We start from the raw sequence: 15,463 nt of genomic DNA, 5'->3' as shown, positions 1-15,463 counted from the left end.
TACGATATTTAATAGGTTTATGATGCTTATTCTGGAACTATTGCTCAGGAAATCTGTACTCTTTGTCAACATATTCTTTTTAATTTTTTAGCTCTTTCCTGTTTATAATTCCCAACGCTTATTAACTGTCATATTTTATCGCAGGACATATGAAATATCGTATATGTTGTCATTTATATCTTTGCTATTACCTCATAAATCTTTATTACACAATTTACATTTTTGCTCTCCACCCTTATTCTAGTTCCCTTTTCTCTTCTTTTATTTTTATAGCTATTATTTGTTTGTATTCTTAATATTTATTCAATATTATCTATATATTGCTTTCTATTCTTGTTTACACTCACGTGTATTTTCAATCGTAAAATCCATAGATCATGTTAAAATGCCTGTGATAATTTTTTTTTTTAATTATCACAGGCAATTTAACATAATCGATGGATATTTTACCAGATTATTTTACCCAGAAAATAGTATTTTATACCGTTCTAGATGAGGATTCATCTTGGTTAAAATTTCCTTCTATCCTAATTATTAAATTATTATTTAAAAATTACAAACAAAATAATACATTATTTCTCACTTTACAAATCTTATTCTTTTTTACTCATTTCATTCCGCATCTATCTCTATAACAAAAAAAAAAGGTTTAACTCCACGGAAGAAATACAGCTTCCGGGTATCGAAGATAGTTTACATCATAATCCCATTTTTACAGACTTCCGAGTGTTTTTTCTACAAATCGCGACTTAATTTATTTAACGAAAATATACTGTTTAATGCATTACTGCCTCACTGAAAACCCCAAGATTAATCTCGAATAACGCTTTGATCTCATTTTCTTTCATTAATACAAACGCCACGAACCGGTGTCTGTCTCGGAGTGGAGAAGAGCCATGTGTTATAATTGTGGACAATACATTACACCAATCCGGAATTTCAAATAGCTCACATGTTCTGTGAATTACAAAATAAAGCTGTGCTTCGATTAAACCCGACGTACTTTCACTAGAAAGCTGTAAAACAATTCACGTCATTGTTGAATCAAGAATACAATAACAAATAACATCTTGGCAATTTTTCCCCGGATTTTGCAGAGGAAATTTTATGTTTCTCAGTCGTCAGTTCGCATCTTCTGAATAATTCCAACTGATCCCCTTATGTTTCAATATTAGAGGAAGATCGGGGTCGAATGTTTGAAACGTTTTTTATGGTCGTATCCATCACAATCTGATGTGGGTTTTATACGAAGGCTGTAATTTGTCGTACTAAAAAATCGATCAGGATCTTATTTTGGAGAGAGTAAAATAAATATTTTCCCTCACGCCTTCCTGTTATCGGAGCGAAGAAGAATAACTAAAACCAGCTTCCCATGTATTTTCGTTCAATTTTTTTCCTTCGAAAGAGATCTCGCTTGCGACTTGAAATAACCCACGTACTTTCAAAAGAGCGCCGTTTCAAATGTGGATTAAGCTCTCAGCACGACACAGATTTTTTGCGTTCGGCACAATTTCCCTAACAAAAACACGACGCCTCCAAAAATGTTCTGCACCGACAAAAAACCCAACAATTTCGCGACCAAACCATGTTCCAATATGGTTTATTATTGTATAAATTAATTGGCAAATTGACCGTGACACAATTTTTTGTTTGTCTACATTTTTATTGCTCCAGAACTGTATATTATTCCGTGAAACTTATTTATTTTGCCTGAAAACTAAAAAATCGCACCATCATCATTCGACAGGAGCCCCGAAGAATAAATTCCCTAGATGACGGCATCTCTAAGCTGCGACCCATTTTCTCGTCTCTCTTGGAATTCTCCGCGTCGAGTTTTTCGAATACAAAGTGGATGCCGTCGCGACTAACAGGGTTATCGCTTATTCCAAATTAAAATTTATTTGTATCCTCGTAACGGCTTGACGAGAGAAGGCCCGGAGCAGAGGCAGCAAAGAACAAAGAGCGGGGTCGTGGATGCCTCGTTCCAATCCATTCATCTTTTATTTGTACCGGATAAGTCACAACTCCACCAATGGCAGTTTACTTATTCGCCGACAACACTTCAATACAGCAAGTAACAGTCGAGGCGATCTTCCATATTTATTACTCGATGGGTTGCACCACCCGGCCAAAAATAACGAGATTCTGGTGTCGACAGTTGCTTGATGGTGGTTCAAATTTTGCTTGTTCGTTTGTTACGAGACCCATAAAATTAACTGCACTATTTATTGCCTCTCGTCATACCAGTACGCTTTGTTACCAAGACCACAAACAACTTAAAAATATAAAATCGTTGCTCTTGAAACGAGGGGGATCTCATTCCTTCTTGGAGGCAACCGGTCCAGTCTACTCTGCTGAACAGCACAAATTGCAAAAGCTTGTCCGACATTTTTCTAACTGTTGACGACAATTAATTACTCACTAATTGTATTTAGATACGACTTCCTCTTGCACAATCTTGGCTAGAAAGTCCTGTCAATCTCCAAGTTTACATTACGGTAATTTTTGTATTCAATGCAAATGTCACAACTATTAGTGCATCACTTTCCAAGTTGTCCTTTCCTGTGTAAGACTGGTCCGCGACGATGCAGTCCTCTTCTTCGGGATATGAAGCAATTTTCCAAATGACATAATTGTCGTTGGAATGAGGTAATTAGCGTATCCGATTGGACATAATCAAGAGTCGAGCAGCATTCCGCATACCCACCTGGGCGTTTATTTGTCCATCCCAGTGGGTGCGAAATAGTTTATATCGCGAACCTGGGAAACCCACACGAACCCTCGAGAACCCATCCCGTCTGAAGACATAAAACGTCCACAGTCGTATTTCACGGCGTTGCATATTTACGATTGCGCACCATTATCTTTTAATACAATAAGGTAAAAAGTGCGCGCTGGAATGGTACGCCAAACCACCGGGCATAAATCATATTGAGATTTATTGGTTACATGAAGATCTCCGTGCAATTATCTCTTTTATCGCCGTAATTCTCGGGGACGACCACACGGGAGCTTCAAATTGGTTTTCCAAGATAATTACGCTTAATTTCGTGTCTTCACACGCGATAAATCACAGACGAAAAAATCGTCACGCTCCGCCGGAATTTGTGCATTTTCCGGGCCGTTCGATTGGTCGCAGTCATTTCGGTCCAACAAACCCACCACATATTAATAACGATAACGTTATATCTGGTTTTTGGGGGAGAGCAGCGCCGCAACGTAAATATTTATTCCGTGGAAGCGTCAATTACAATCCCGCAATAATGACGTAATGGCGCGCCATTAACTTAATCCGGCGATTAATTTTAACCGAATAACCGCTTCAATTAAACCCCGGAGGTTATTTTTAAGGTTCGAATTTGAGGCAAGCTCGATCGCTGTTTAATTCGGTTTTGTTTGATTACTCAACGGCTTCTGGTTCTGTACTTAATAACGTTTGTTTAAAAAGCGCTCTATTTATAAAATTCGCAGGACAGTGACCTAAATTTTTCAAAGAGAGCAGCAGAACGGCTGGTCTGGATCGCAGGTGAGCTTAAAGCTTGATTCATACTCACGTGTCTGGCGAGTACGCTGCTCAAGGATGTGATAAATACGAAGAGGATCAGCGGCGACCTGCAACAGAAACCAAAGGGATTAAAAACAAAGTACCAGATATCCTCTTATCAAAGGCAATAATGCAGTGATTTAATGGGACATTTAATTATCGAGACTGTTAACATAACAAGTTGGAAACTGAAATAATTGATGGCTTCTATCTCCGGGGGAATAATTAGTAGGTGAGGCTCGTATGCATCTCACGCATGAGGAAAATTTGAATTTTAGTGAGGAGTACGTCGGCACTTGGCTTAATTGGGGACAATGGCGTCGGTAATTAGTTTTGACAGGCGAACTAATTTATCGCACCTGCCTAATTAAATTCTTCGGTGCTGGTTTCGGTTTGTCGAACAGAACGGTCCATATTTCAGCTTCCCGTTTGTCCCAGGGGGTACCCCCGCCTGCATGGGCTTCACCGGGTTCGACAGTGCCCCCGCCGCTGGAGCAATCAATTCGGCCGACCAAACTCGAGTTAACAGCGAAAAGCGCGGATAACCTTGTGCGGGGTCGACACACGGGTTATTATTACTTCCTGGTGATCAGGAGAGTCGAGAGGAGCGGAGGTTTGCGACCGCAAATTCGGGACTTATCCGCGATCCTGGACTCCTTGGGCCAGGACCACGCCCGAATTTCGCCTCCTTGCCGGAGCGGTCGTCGCGCGAGGAGGAGCGAGTGCAAGGATGCAGTCGGGACGATCGCGGTGTCGAGGACGACTCCGGACGCGGGTCCCGCCGGATCGATCCGGTGCGTGCGCCAGGAGCGCGCCTCCGCGCCAGGATGCTGCCCTGCTAGTCGGGGATCGCAGGATTTTACCTACCGCGTTTCGTTTTATTGGCTCAGGTCAAGGCGAGGTGTGGGAACGGTCCAGGATACCGTTGTCGATGCGTGTCTAAATAACGTGCACGCATCTTCACCGAGGTGCAATCCGACGCCCCGTTACGGCACATCAGGCGCACTAACAGAACGTGCAAGCAACGCAATTATCCGTAATTACCACTCATAGATTGCGTAAAGATGTTCAAAGATGTGTGAAATGGGCTTTGTGAGGCGTGATTTATCCCGGTGCCCCCTCCGAGTTGATTAATGGAGAATTAATTATTTATGAAATCGTCGATGATGATAAAGTAATTAATTGTCGGTGGTGCAACGAAGAAAATCTCGCACGGTCGCCGTTCCACGAATTTTTCTCGACGACTTTCACGTTCGAGAGTCGACGGCCGAGGCTCGAGACCTGCTCCGAGTTACGTGGCGGTTCTGTAATAATTACGTAATGGCCAAAAAGTCAATTAACACCTGTTAGAATTCGCTTTTAACGTTGGGGTCCGCGTCCGAGGAGAGCAGAAATGCGAGGAGGTGGAGATGTCGCGCTAAACCGACCGACTAACACGATACACCGTATTTGCTTTCACCTGGAAACGACCACTTGCACCACGAGAACGACGAGAGTGCGGCTCTCCCGGAGAAGATAAACAAACATATTTTATGGACGTCGAACATGAACCATACCCCAGTTATTATAAATCCATCATCGACCACGAATCGACCGAAATGCAACGCTATTACTTCACATTTATATCGAGTAACAGCAACAAATCGGTCGTAAATCGAACAGATTAGGCTTTTGTGTGGCCACACATTCAGTTTCGGTCTTGTTTGGTCATTGCTTTGATTGTTTCAAGTGTGCGACGAAAATGTTCAGATCTGGTGAATCAGAAGGTAGATGACCTCATCGGAAGGGGAAAACTTGAGGCATTCGTTCATTCAGCAAACTGGAATGTACCATCAACTTTTTCCTTTCCAATGGAACAAATATTGTAAGAGAAGATGGTAAATTATCTCAGAAATGGCAAGCTGTGAGGCACATGTTGCAATGGTCAAGAGTTCTATTCATCATTTGGCAGAAATATAACTCTTTATTATTTGCTTACAACACTTTATTATTAAATTAAAGTGCATTTGGACAGCAAAGCTGTCATCGCCATGGCGACGATACAAACCGGTTCACTCTGACGATGACAGTTTTGCTGTCGAAACGCGCGTCATCAAATGTTTCCTTTCTTGGTGAAGATATTTTGGAACATATTTGGTGAATCAGAAGATAAATCGCTTCAGAAATGGAAATCATGAAGGGTACATAGCAAGCGTTGAAAGCTTGTCTGAGCTTTCTCCATCGTTTGTTCAAAATATCAAAAAAGGGTTAGAGCGAGCTGAAATGTACCGGGATATCAAAAATTATCTTGGTCAAAGGTGGTCATGGATTTTCAAATAATTGTCGGAGCATTTGTGTCAATCATTTTTTGAATTGTCAAAATCTGTCAAACAGTTTTAATTTTTCCCACACTTTGCAGAAGGATTTTATGCATGCCTTACAAATTGTGTTTCGCGAAACTGGCTCTGTGACTCATAAAAAAGGTGCTGGTACCGAAGAAATCGTCACACGAAGTAAGTTGAGACGGACGTTTTCCAATCCGTGACCACCTTTGGCCAAGATAATTTTTGATATCCCGGTACAATAAAATATTTCCTTTCTTGATGAAAAAAAAAATCATTCATTATTTCTATCAGTGAAATAATGCCACTATTGTTGTGCTTTTGATTAAAATATTGAATTAAAATAGAAGTTTCTTCTTATTCTTTCCTGCGAGTTATCAGGAAGTGTACAACGAACTGTCTATCCCTAGACTTACTGACCAACTTTATAACACGTTTATAATCATTCTTTCTTGGAAATTATTATTATTGATTTATAATATGTATTTATTACTTTTCAAAATTCCAATTCTTCGTAAACCTTTTTTACAAGTACGAGTACATAATCTGTAACAGATACGTAAGAAGTAGTCCTGGTTGCGTATCTAGACATTATTTCTTATTTGCCAATTTTTCTATTTCTTCTCGCATGCTTTCAGCAGGAATTTCGCAAGAACCGCTCCTGCTATCAACTATTCTAAATTCCTCATCTGTCATACTTATTTTATTCTGACTTATGCACAAATTTCTGAATTTTACTAGTCCAACAGGAATTCTACAAGAAAAACGATCCTGCTTGTCCCTTTATTTTCCTCATTCTTCCCTTTGACTTGTGCCGTAGATTTCGGATTCCTCCCCCGTCCTTACTCTACAAAATCTGGCGTTAATTTTTTCTTGCAGGAATTGCGCGAGAATTCCGTCCTGCGACTCGTGGTGCAAAAGCCTTCCCCCGTAATTCGATATAGCGCGAGTACACGCAGGTATAATCCATCCAGGTATGCAAAGCGCACCTTGCACACCTCTTCGCCTTTCTAACAGCCTGATGGCCGGATAGCGAAATGCCACAGGTAAGTTTTGTTTATATTTTTTTTAGGCGGCCGTTCAGGTGCTGGCGTCGTCGTCGACGAATCGTCGATGTCGCGTGTTGGTCGCGGACGGCGTCGCCGACGGGCGCGATTCCGCGAGGAAAAACTCGCCGGTGATGATTGTTCGAAAAAACGAAACGAACATTGTTCTCAATCCGCGGCGTGCGGAAAGCGTGGGTTTGCGTGGGGCTAGGAAGTTCGGAGAGATATCCCGACGGCTGCTCGTATCGATAAAATCCTTCAGTGTCCAAGGATGGGCCCCCGATTAACCTATATTCGCGAACTCACCACTGTTTCGTAACATTTCGACGGGGCACTGACACGGCCTTTTACGATGCCATAACCAGGGGCGTTTCTGTTTAACGGCCGCGTAAACAGTCCTCCAACACAAATATGCAAATCTGGTGCATCTCGGAATGTCAACGGGCCGAGCCGGTGCACCGTTTCCTTTTTCCTTTGGTTTTTTTCGGTGCGAGCCGGCGGGACAAATGAAAAATCAATGGGATCGCTCCATTGATAATCTTGTCTGCGTGATTGCTCTTCTCGTCGATATTCCTCGCCAGGATCTGACTGTGAAACATTTATTATCCATTGTGATGGATGGGCAAGACATGTAATCTGATACTGCCGACTTGTTTATGGACTCTTTGTTTTGTATGTTTTGTTGAAATATGACAGCTTTAAATTACTACACTTTATCGATAGACCGGGGTTAACACTTGTTCAAATCGATCAAGGTGCGGAGAGATGGGTCCACGTTAAAAATCTCAGAGATCTCTCGCCCCATTACATTTTTAAATTCCACCATCCACATCTCTACCAATCGCTTTTTCTCCTCTTCATCCTAAATTCTAAGTTACCTAATTATACGTTGCCCGAAAACGATCAAAAAATGCGTAATTGTTCAAGCACGTCTTGACATAATAGCTTGATTACAGCTTAATCGCGTAAACACAATTTGGTCCTGTTCGCCTGGTGAAAGCTCCCAAGAGCTTTTTTCACACCACAAAAAGACCGCACCGGACTTGTTCCGTCATTATTTTCGATTTTTGTTTTGTTTTGGTTGTATCTTCTCTCCGGTCGCAACTCCACGACGTTCTGCTTTCCTAATCTGTTCCGTTAAACTTACGCTCTACCACTATGTTTACATTAGTACACATACACTGTACAATCAATATTGAATTTAGTAGAACTACCTTCGACCCGGTCGCAGCGCAGTGCAAAATAGTGCACGGGTCTCCTTGACCCCAGCTTGACACATCTCAACAGAAATCTTTCTCTTCATCTGCGACGTGTCGAGTAATTAACACAACGATACATATAAGGACGCACCGGAAAAAATTATTCTGACAGCTCGTCTATCTGATTCTTCGTGAACAGATTTATCAATATCGTAATTCAAATTACAGCTACTGAGACCACTTTTTATGGATGGTCGACTGTCGCATACCTCATAACTCTCGAACGTTGTCTTTTTTTCCAGTGCTAGATCCCTCTCTGAACTTCATTAACTTCCTAAAACATGTTATTTTATCACGCAATGCCTTCCTCGATTTATTCTTTGATGCCGCATTAATTTATAATCTCGGAGGCGTGGCACATCTCATCTCCTTAATGCCACAACAATGTTTAACATACAATTAACTCTTGAAACGAAGAGATCTCGAGGCACCGTTTGTTAGTTTGGATATTTGCACTCTGCGAGAGGTCGATTAACGTCAACAAGAGTCACGAACGTTTTTCTCTCGACGAAAAGCTAAGAAAAATTCGAAATATTTTGAACTTGAACCAGTTGTAGTTTAACGATTGACGTAAACGCAATTAACGCATCAGACAAAAATTATAACCACGCTATACCATCATCAATACTGGTTTATGATGTTTTTTATTACCATTTTTATTTGCAACCAAACCATCATGAAAACTGAGTGCTCAAAGCAGTTTAAAAGTTGTCAGAAAGAGAATCGTCTACATTTTGAAATTACCCCACCAGCCTTTCCCTTGATGAAACAATAAATTTTTGAATTTAAATACATAGTCCTTCAGATATTACTTCAGAAAAGTTCCAAAGGTTCTAACTGCCACGTATTCTTCCTTGTTCTTTCTTCCAATTCCTTTTTGTATTCAAGCGCTAGCGGTACTCTTTCTGTTAGAATTTTAGACTTCACTAGCCATCTTTCATCTAAAGATGAACTTCTCGGTAATTGTTCACTTTAACTACTTCTGGAATTTTCGCTTTTTTTCTGGCTAGACACCCTCAAGGTGATCTCCTAGATCGTTTCCCACCATTCAAACCTTGTGCAAATGCCTTTTTTTCTCTCTTGTTGTGTTTCAAGGTCGCGTCAAGGTCGCGCCAATGTCTTAGTATAACTAAAGGGCAAGGAAAATTCATTTGCACAAGGTTTGAATGGTGGGAAACGATCTAGGAGGACGCCCTGAGGCTGTCTAGCCAGAAAAAACGCGAAAATTCCAGAAGTAGTTAAAGTGAACAATTACCAACTTCTCAATTAAAAAAGTCCTTCAGACATCACTTCGGAAAAGTATCAGAGGTTCTAACTTTCACGTATTCTTCTTTGTTCGTTCTTTCATTTCCTCTTTGTACCCGAGTTCTAGAGGTACTCTTTCTGTTAGAATTTTAGATATCTCTTAGATATCTTACAAATAACACCATTAAGTGTTCGGTTTGAATTTGAACTCTCGGCTTTCCGAACAAAGCTCACCATTTCTTGGGAATGCAAATGGTACAATAAATTTCGTGCTTAGATTATCGCATCTCGAGCATTCTCACCGTTGGAGAAACCACAATAACTATCGAGTCCTGGTCGAGTGTGAAGTGTGACACAACAAAGCTCCATTCTTACGTGGTTCAGTATTCGAAGTTGATTTACGCTTCTGGACATTTATTGGAAGATGAAATCTGTGAGTGCGAGAGATTTTATGACGTAAACATTTCATTTCTACAATTTTTATCGACGAAATTTCACTCATCTCCGGGAACGCTGGAAAGGCGGTCGTTACAAAGCTCGTGTGATGTAAAACGGCTTCATTTAGGTTTGCTTAGGTCGTAAAAATCGTCTAGAATAATATATCACTTGGAGGTTGAGAGAAATGTAAGAAATTCCTTCCGTCGTGTCAGAAATCACAAGAAGCGTCTTCCTACGCACTCGAGAAACCAGTTCAGTGTTATAACCGCATTACATCTTTTACACAAGACGAGATCGGGAAAGTGACTTTGGCCCTATTTGGAAGCGATTCTCACGGACTGGGTTACTGGAAACATCGTTGATGCTCACACTTGCCCCGTTAAGCAAGAAAGAGAGTTATGACATCTCTTAAAAAGCAGTTAAACCGAATTACACCGGCCCGGCATTATGCTGATAACAATCGTAACGAACATTATAAATTTCCGCTTAATTGGAGGGAGAGTATTTTGTATGACGAGACGAAAAAACTACCAATTACAAACCACGTGGCCATACCGAATGGGCTTCTCCTTGATTTATGGCCATCAGATTACGCAATCTGGCCTCCAGCCCGGAGCGATAAGTCTGCTTGGTGTCTGCGAAGATGAATAATTTTAACACTTCTGAAGAAAGTGCTACACCTCCCGACCACAACCAATGACACTGCGCGATTATTCTCCGTCAATTAGCGCTGGCTGGCCTCCAGATGGTGGTTTATGGTCGATCTCCATCACCAAGTGTCACTCCACGATGGTCTTTCCCGACCTTTTCACCACGCTGGGTGTCCCTGTCGATCGACAAAACAAACACTCTCTGGGAGTTTCGGATCGGCTTTCACGCCCGTCAAACTGGGTGACAAATGCGAGAAAACCTCTTCCGATGGTACCGCCCCAGAAAGAACTTCCGATTATTTTACGGACCTTCTAAACGACAATACTAAGTAGTAAAGCACCGAATAATTAAAATTTACGATCTCGGCTGGCGCTGAAAGGAGAAAGCTCGGTGCAGTTCCTGGAAAGTACCAAACGAAAGCAGGAGTTTACATTTGGGGAAATTTATTGACAGTTGAACGATTCAAAGTGTGAACGACGCTTCGAGCCGACGGTGATAAAATCAACCCATTTTTGTGGTACCGTTCCGTGTTGGGACGCCGTTAATTAGTACCGCGATGGGAGAACGGTTCCGATGACCTTGCACGGTGCAATTTTGCACCCATCATAATACACACACGTCTGCGGTACCGCTGTGGTGCATTTTGATTTATCACGTGGCTCTCAGCCTCCATATCGTGAATAATGCTTTATTATGGTACCGCTGGCTTGATCGTTTATTTAGTTATTAACGAGCAAAAATTCGTAGTGAATTCATTAAGCGGGGTCGTAAACGAGACTGAAATTGTTATTAATTGGTGTCGTTAAAGCCACCTCGGTCGCAACCATTGTACCAGCAGGTCCGCATCGTTAGCATGAATGCAAGAAGATAAAAAATCAGTTTTTGTTTTCTGGACTGTTCTTTGCGAACTGTTCGTTCTCGACAGGAATTCTCGCAGTCAGTCGTTATTGACTGGGTTCCAATCAATTTAATTGCTAGTAAAATCCCATTTAAATTGCAAATTATCAGTTGCTCAGTTCAAGTTTGCTTCCTGAACAAGAATTGGACATTTCAGCAGCGAGACTCGTGCGTGGTTTGCTTAAATTAACTGGATTAGATTCTCGCAGTGACGCAATGTCGCGAATAAATTAAAAGTTATTTTTTTTTAATTTATAGAGGAGGTTTTAATGAGCGAGCCAGTTCATGCCATGCTCCATTCCTCTCTTATCTCGACGCCGGACAAATAAGATATTACATTTTTTATTCAGATAAATATCTTCCTGTCAAAATATACGCTCCTGAATATGTATACATATTAACACCACAAACTTTCTTTCTGTTTTTACGATCGTCACAAATATTTTTATTATCTTTCGCGATGAACTAATAAATGAATACACAACAATATTTCCGGTCTTCCGACTCTTTCCTGCCGATAACTTAGCCTTAGCCCACATTTACGATCCAATTTTCCTGAACACATCGCCAGATCAGAAAACTGCGTTTTGTTCGTTCGAGAGTTCAAATCTTGACACCTGACGAAGATTCTGAATAAGATAAAAATAAATTATTTTAGTGCCCCTTTAACAACGGTTTTAATTAAAATTTTCATTTTTGACACAAATAATCAAAAACCGGTCCGTGTCCGTTGTCGCCACAACCATTTCTGACCAGTCGGGAATACAATTTTCTGCGAAAAAATCCGTCGCAGTAATTTTTTCCTTTGAGCTGGTTCTGACACTTCCGCATCAACACGATCCGTCATTTTGACAATTAAATGAGAGGACCAAGTTACAACAGGTTTCGTTCTTGCGTAGATACCCTTGATGGATCTTTTTTACGCTGTGCGGCATTAGAAACAAATTAAGTGCAAATTTTCACGCGTCATTAATCTTACACGATCTGAATATTAAAATAATTACTTTATACCTGATCTAGAACAAAAGAAACACAACAAAAAATCGTAATTTGTTTTTTGGTTATTAATGATTGGTGAATTTACATACCGGATTCATAATGGTAATAATGGTGGGTATGGGCATAGTTTCCCGGATGTTATCGTTAAAATGGTAGAAGGCGCAGGTTCTGCTTGTGATGGTCCGACATGTAGAAAATGATTTGAGAGCGGTGACCATTTTGGAAAATTTAGACGACACTCAAGTGGCACGGTAAATCTTGAAAGCATAAACTGATTTTGAACAAAAGCTAACAGAATTTAAGCTCTTCAAGCTACAAAGAATATTTAAAAATAGGATCAAAGAGCTGGTTGTGAAAGATGTCAACAGTCCACGTCAGTTTTAATGGCAAAATGATGTAATGCGTCATTCTTTAAGAGTTTTCCTCTTAGTTTTGTTTATAAAATAATTTGTTGCAACTGAAGAATAAATACAGTTGTGTTGTTGTGTAGGGATTACACCCCCTAATGAATTCATAAAAGTCTTAAATAAACAGTTACAGAAGTACCTGAATAAAAATGCTTCAGATTACAACCAAGTTGCTATAAATGATTGAAGCAAATTTAGTGGGTTGGCATCCCTGAGCAATTGGTAAGCCTCGTCATTGTCAGTTCAGGTCACAGCGCGCTGCAGTTTTTGCAAATTGTTTATGGTATTGTTAATCAACATTAAAATTGTCAAATTGACGGTTTCAAACTCAAAAATATTGATAAAACGACCGGAAGCAAAGAGTCAGTTATAATGGGTGATTCAAAATGGTTGTGGATAAATATGGCAACTATGTACGAAAATTTATGTGGCAACTCTTTAGGTAGGATAGAAAATTTTGAAAATTGTTAAGTCAATTTGCACCCACACAGTTGCCGCATAAAATTTCGTACATAGTTGCCATATTTATCCACAACCATTCTGAGCTAATTTGCAATAAACTGACGTAACTGGCAACCATTGACAAAATGAGAATATAATCCAACTTTTTCATTTTCCACTAAACGTTGCGTTGCCGGTTATAATTTTGCTTTAGAATGCAGTGTTTGTGATTTTTTGGTTTTGGCAGAGAGTGTTTAATAAAATAGTAAATGACGGTGTTGAGATTTCAAATAAGAATTTAGCCAAGACACTGGCTTTTGTTTTTCTTAAGAAAGCTTGGATGGGATTTTTTGATAACACTGTTTTTAGAAATGAATGAAAAACAAGACATGCAGCTGAGCACAAATAGATTTTTATGAATGGAAATTCCGAAGTGATTAACATCAATTCAAAAAACATTTCCAGTTAATTTTTGCCTGATTGAATCGTTTTATTAATAGAAAATCAATTTCCTACTTCATAACAAAACTGATTTCAGTGCATAAAACTGAATTATCCTCGAGTTTTGAGTTCGCAATGACGGACAAGCACCATTATTTTTGCGTTTATCAGAAATTTTTCAACGGTCCAAGATTCTCGTATTAAATTTCCAAAACTGACGTCAACTATTAACCGTTCTGTTTGATCTTCGGTTTGCGCGTTTATTTTCACTCGTCGTTGCAGCCGCAATAAAATAAAAAAATTAAATTGGACAATAAAATCGACACATCTCGCAACAGGTTGTTTAGATAAATATAACGAGAACAGAAATAAAGTTGTGTTTATATCGGATGCGTTTTAAATCTATTTTCACGTCAAAAATGAAACTGCAAAAATCCCGAATTAATCTTAGACGTAAACCGAGACGGACGCCTGTGGAAATATCTCGCATTTTATTTATTTTTTTACCAGCCGGTTTATAGATCAGTTACGTTATATGCGAGTACATTAAATTTTTTAAAATTAGAAAACGTCCGTTGCCGGCTTGTTTAAATTTATTAGGAAAACATTGAACTTTATCGACCGATTGAGGTGTTAATTATCGGGCCGGCACAGCGCCTAGGGCCGGTCTGATTCAGTTTTTTTTTCTGACAGACACTTCTAATTTAGACATTGTGAAAACGGTCAGTCACGGTGCAAGTTCGGCTGATTATTACCGCGAAGCAGTCATCCGTGGCTTGTGGTGGCCCAACGATGTCTAGGTGGAGCCAGCCTTGATGGTCGGACCACACAGCAAGACCACCGATCCTCGTAGTCGTCTGCACCTCGCCCTAGACCTCTTCGCCGATTAATTACTGCAACGTGCGATCGAATTTCAAGGGACGGAAAAAATCCACAAGCGGCTACCACTCGAAGGACGACAAAGACGCCTCTTTCGCTCGGATCAGACTAATGGAAGCTTGTAAATAAATAACATAATCACCGCTTAAGAGCCCAACTATTAAGATGTTTGGGTATTGGTTTTACGTTATCAACACCTCCTCCAACCGAAATAACTCAGGAATGCAGGATTAATCCGAAGCCAAGGAAGAAGGAGTCACGTTCGAGTCGCCTCCGAGCGGCCGATGCAATTTATCACGTAACGAGATAAAATGAATTATTCGAGTGCCATCCTGGAATGAAATATTCAAGGAGAGAAGCTGGCCCCGAGCTTTTCCCATCTCGATCCCAATAACTAACAGTTCTCGATGAACGGCCCTCTAATTGTCGTCGCAAGGACACCTCGACATTTGTCGAAAAGCACCGCATCATCCCACTCCATCATTTCGATTTTTTGCTCCTGAAAAAGATACGGAACTTTGCATGTGGCTCTCAGTCTAAGAATTATAACTTCCGTAAGACCCACTTGGATGCGTTGTTGCAAACTGGATGGTCCTTGACCTCGCAAAAACATCGTATGATCAACAAATTTGGGAACCAATGTGTTGCACTTCCTCTCTGCCGTCATTTTTGACATTTACTGTCGTGAAATTTATGGCAACGTGAATAAAGCTCACGCATGAGTCATTACATAACACAAAACCATTTTTTCAACGTAAACAAATTAATTTGAGGACAACGTAAACAGCTCGCCGCGTTTCGATTGCAAGGGCGTACCTCGAGGGTGCTCTTTAAGACCTCCGCCAATCACACACAGTGTATCGTCATTTCTGGTTCTGCAGAAGTGAAGACAAGC

At 40.5% G+C, this 15,463-nt stretch overlaps 1 protein-coding gene across 5 annotated transcripts in view; it reads right to left on the bottom strand.

The window, feature by feature from the left end:
• Positions 1-15,463, bottom strand: part of Ppn (Papilin) — a 49,866-nt gene that overhangs the window by 16,972 nt on the left and 17,431 nt on the right. For all 5 annotated transcript variants that reach the window (XM_069037984.1, XM_069037988.1, XM_069037987.1 and 2 more), the window contains exon 2: positions 3,555-3,612. In XM_069037984.1, the coding sequence (XP_068894085.1) occupies positions 3,555-3,612 (58 nt within the window). The remainder of the gene's footprint in view (positions 1-3,554; positions 3,613-15,463) is intronic.

The sequence above is a fragment of the Tenebrio molitor genome, chromosome 2 (genome assembly GCF_963966145.1).
Source record: "Tenebrio molitor chromosome 2, icTenMoli1.1, whole genome shotgun sequence".
In the NCBI taxonomy this organism is placed as follows: domain Eukaryota; kingdom Metazoa; phylum Arthropoda; class Insecta; order Coleoptera; family Tenebrionidae; genus Tenebrio; species Tenebrio molitor.
This window is presented reverse-complemented; position numbering and strand designations above follow the sequence as displayed.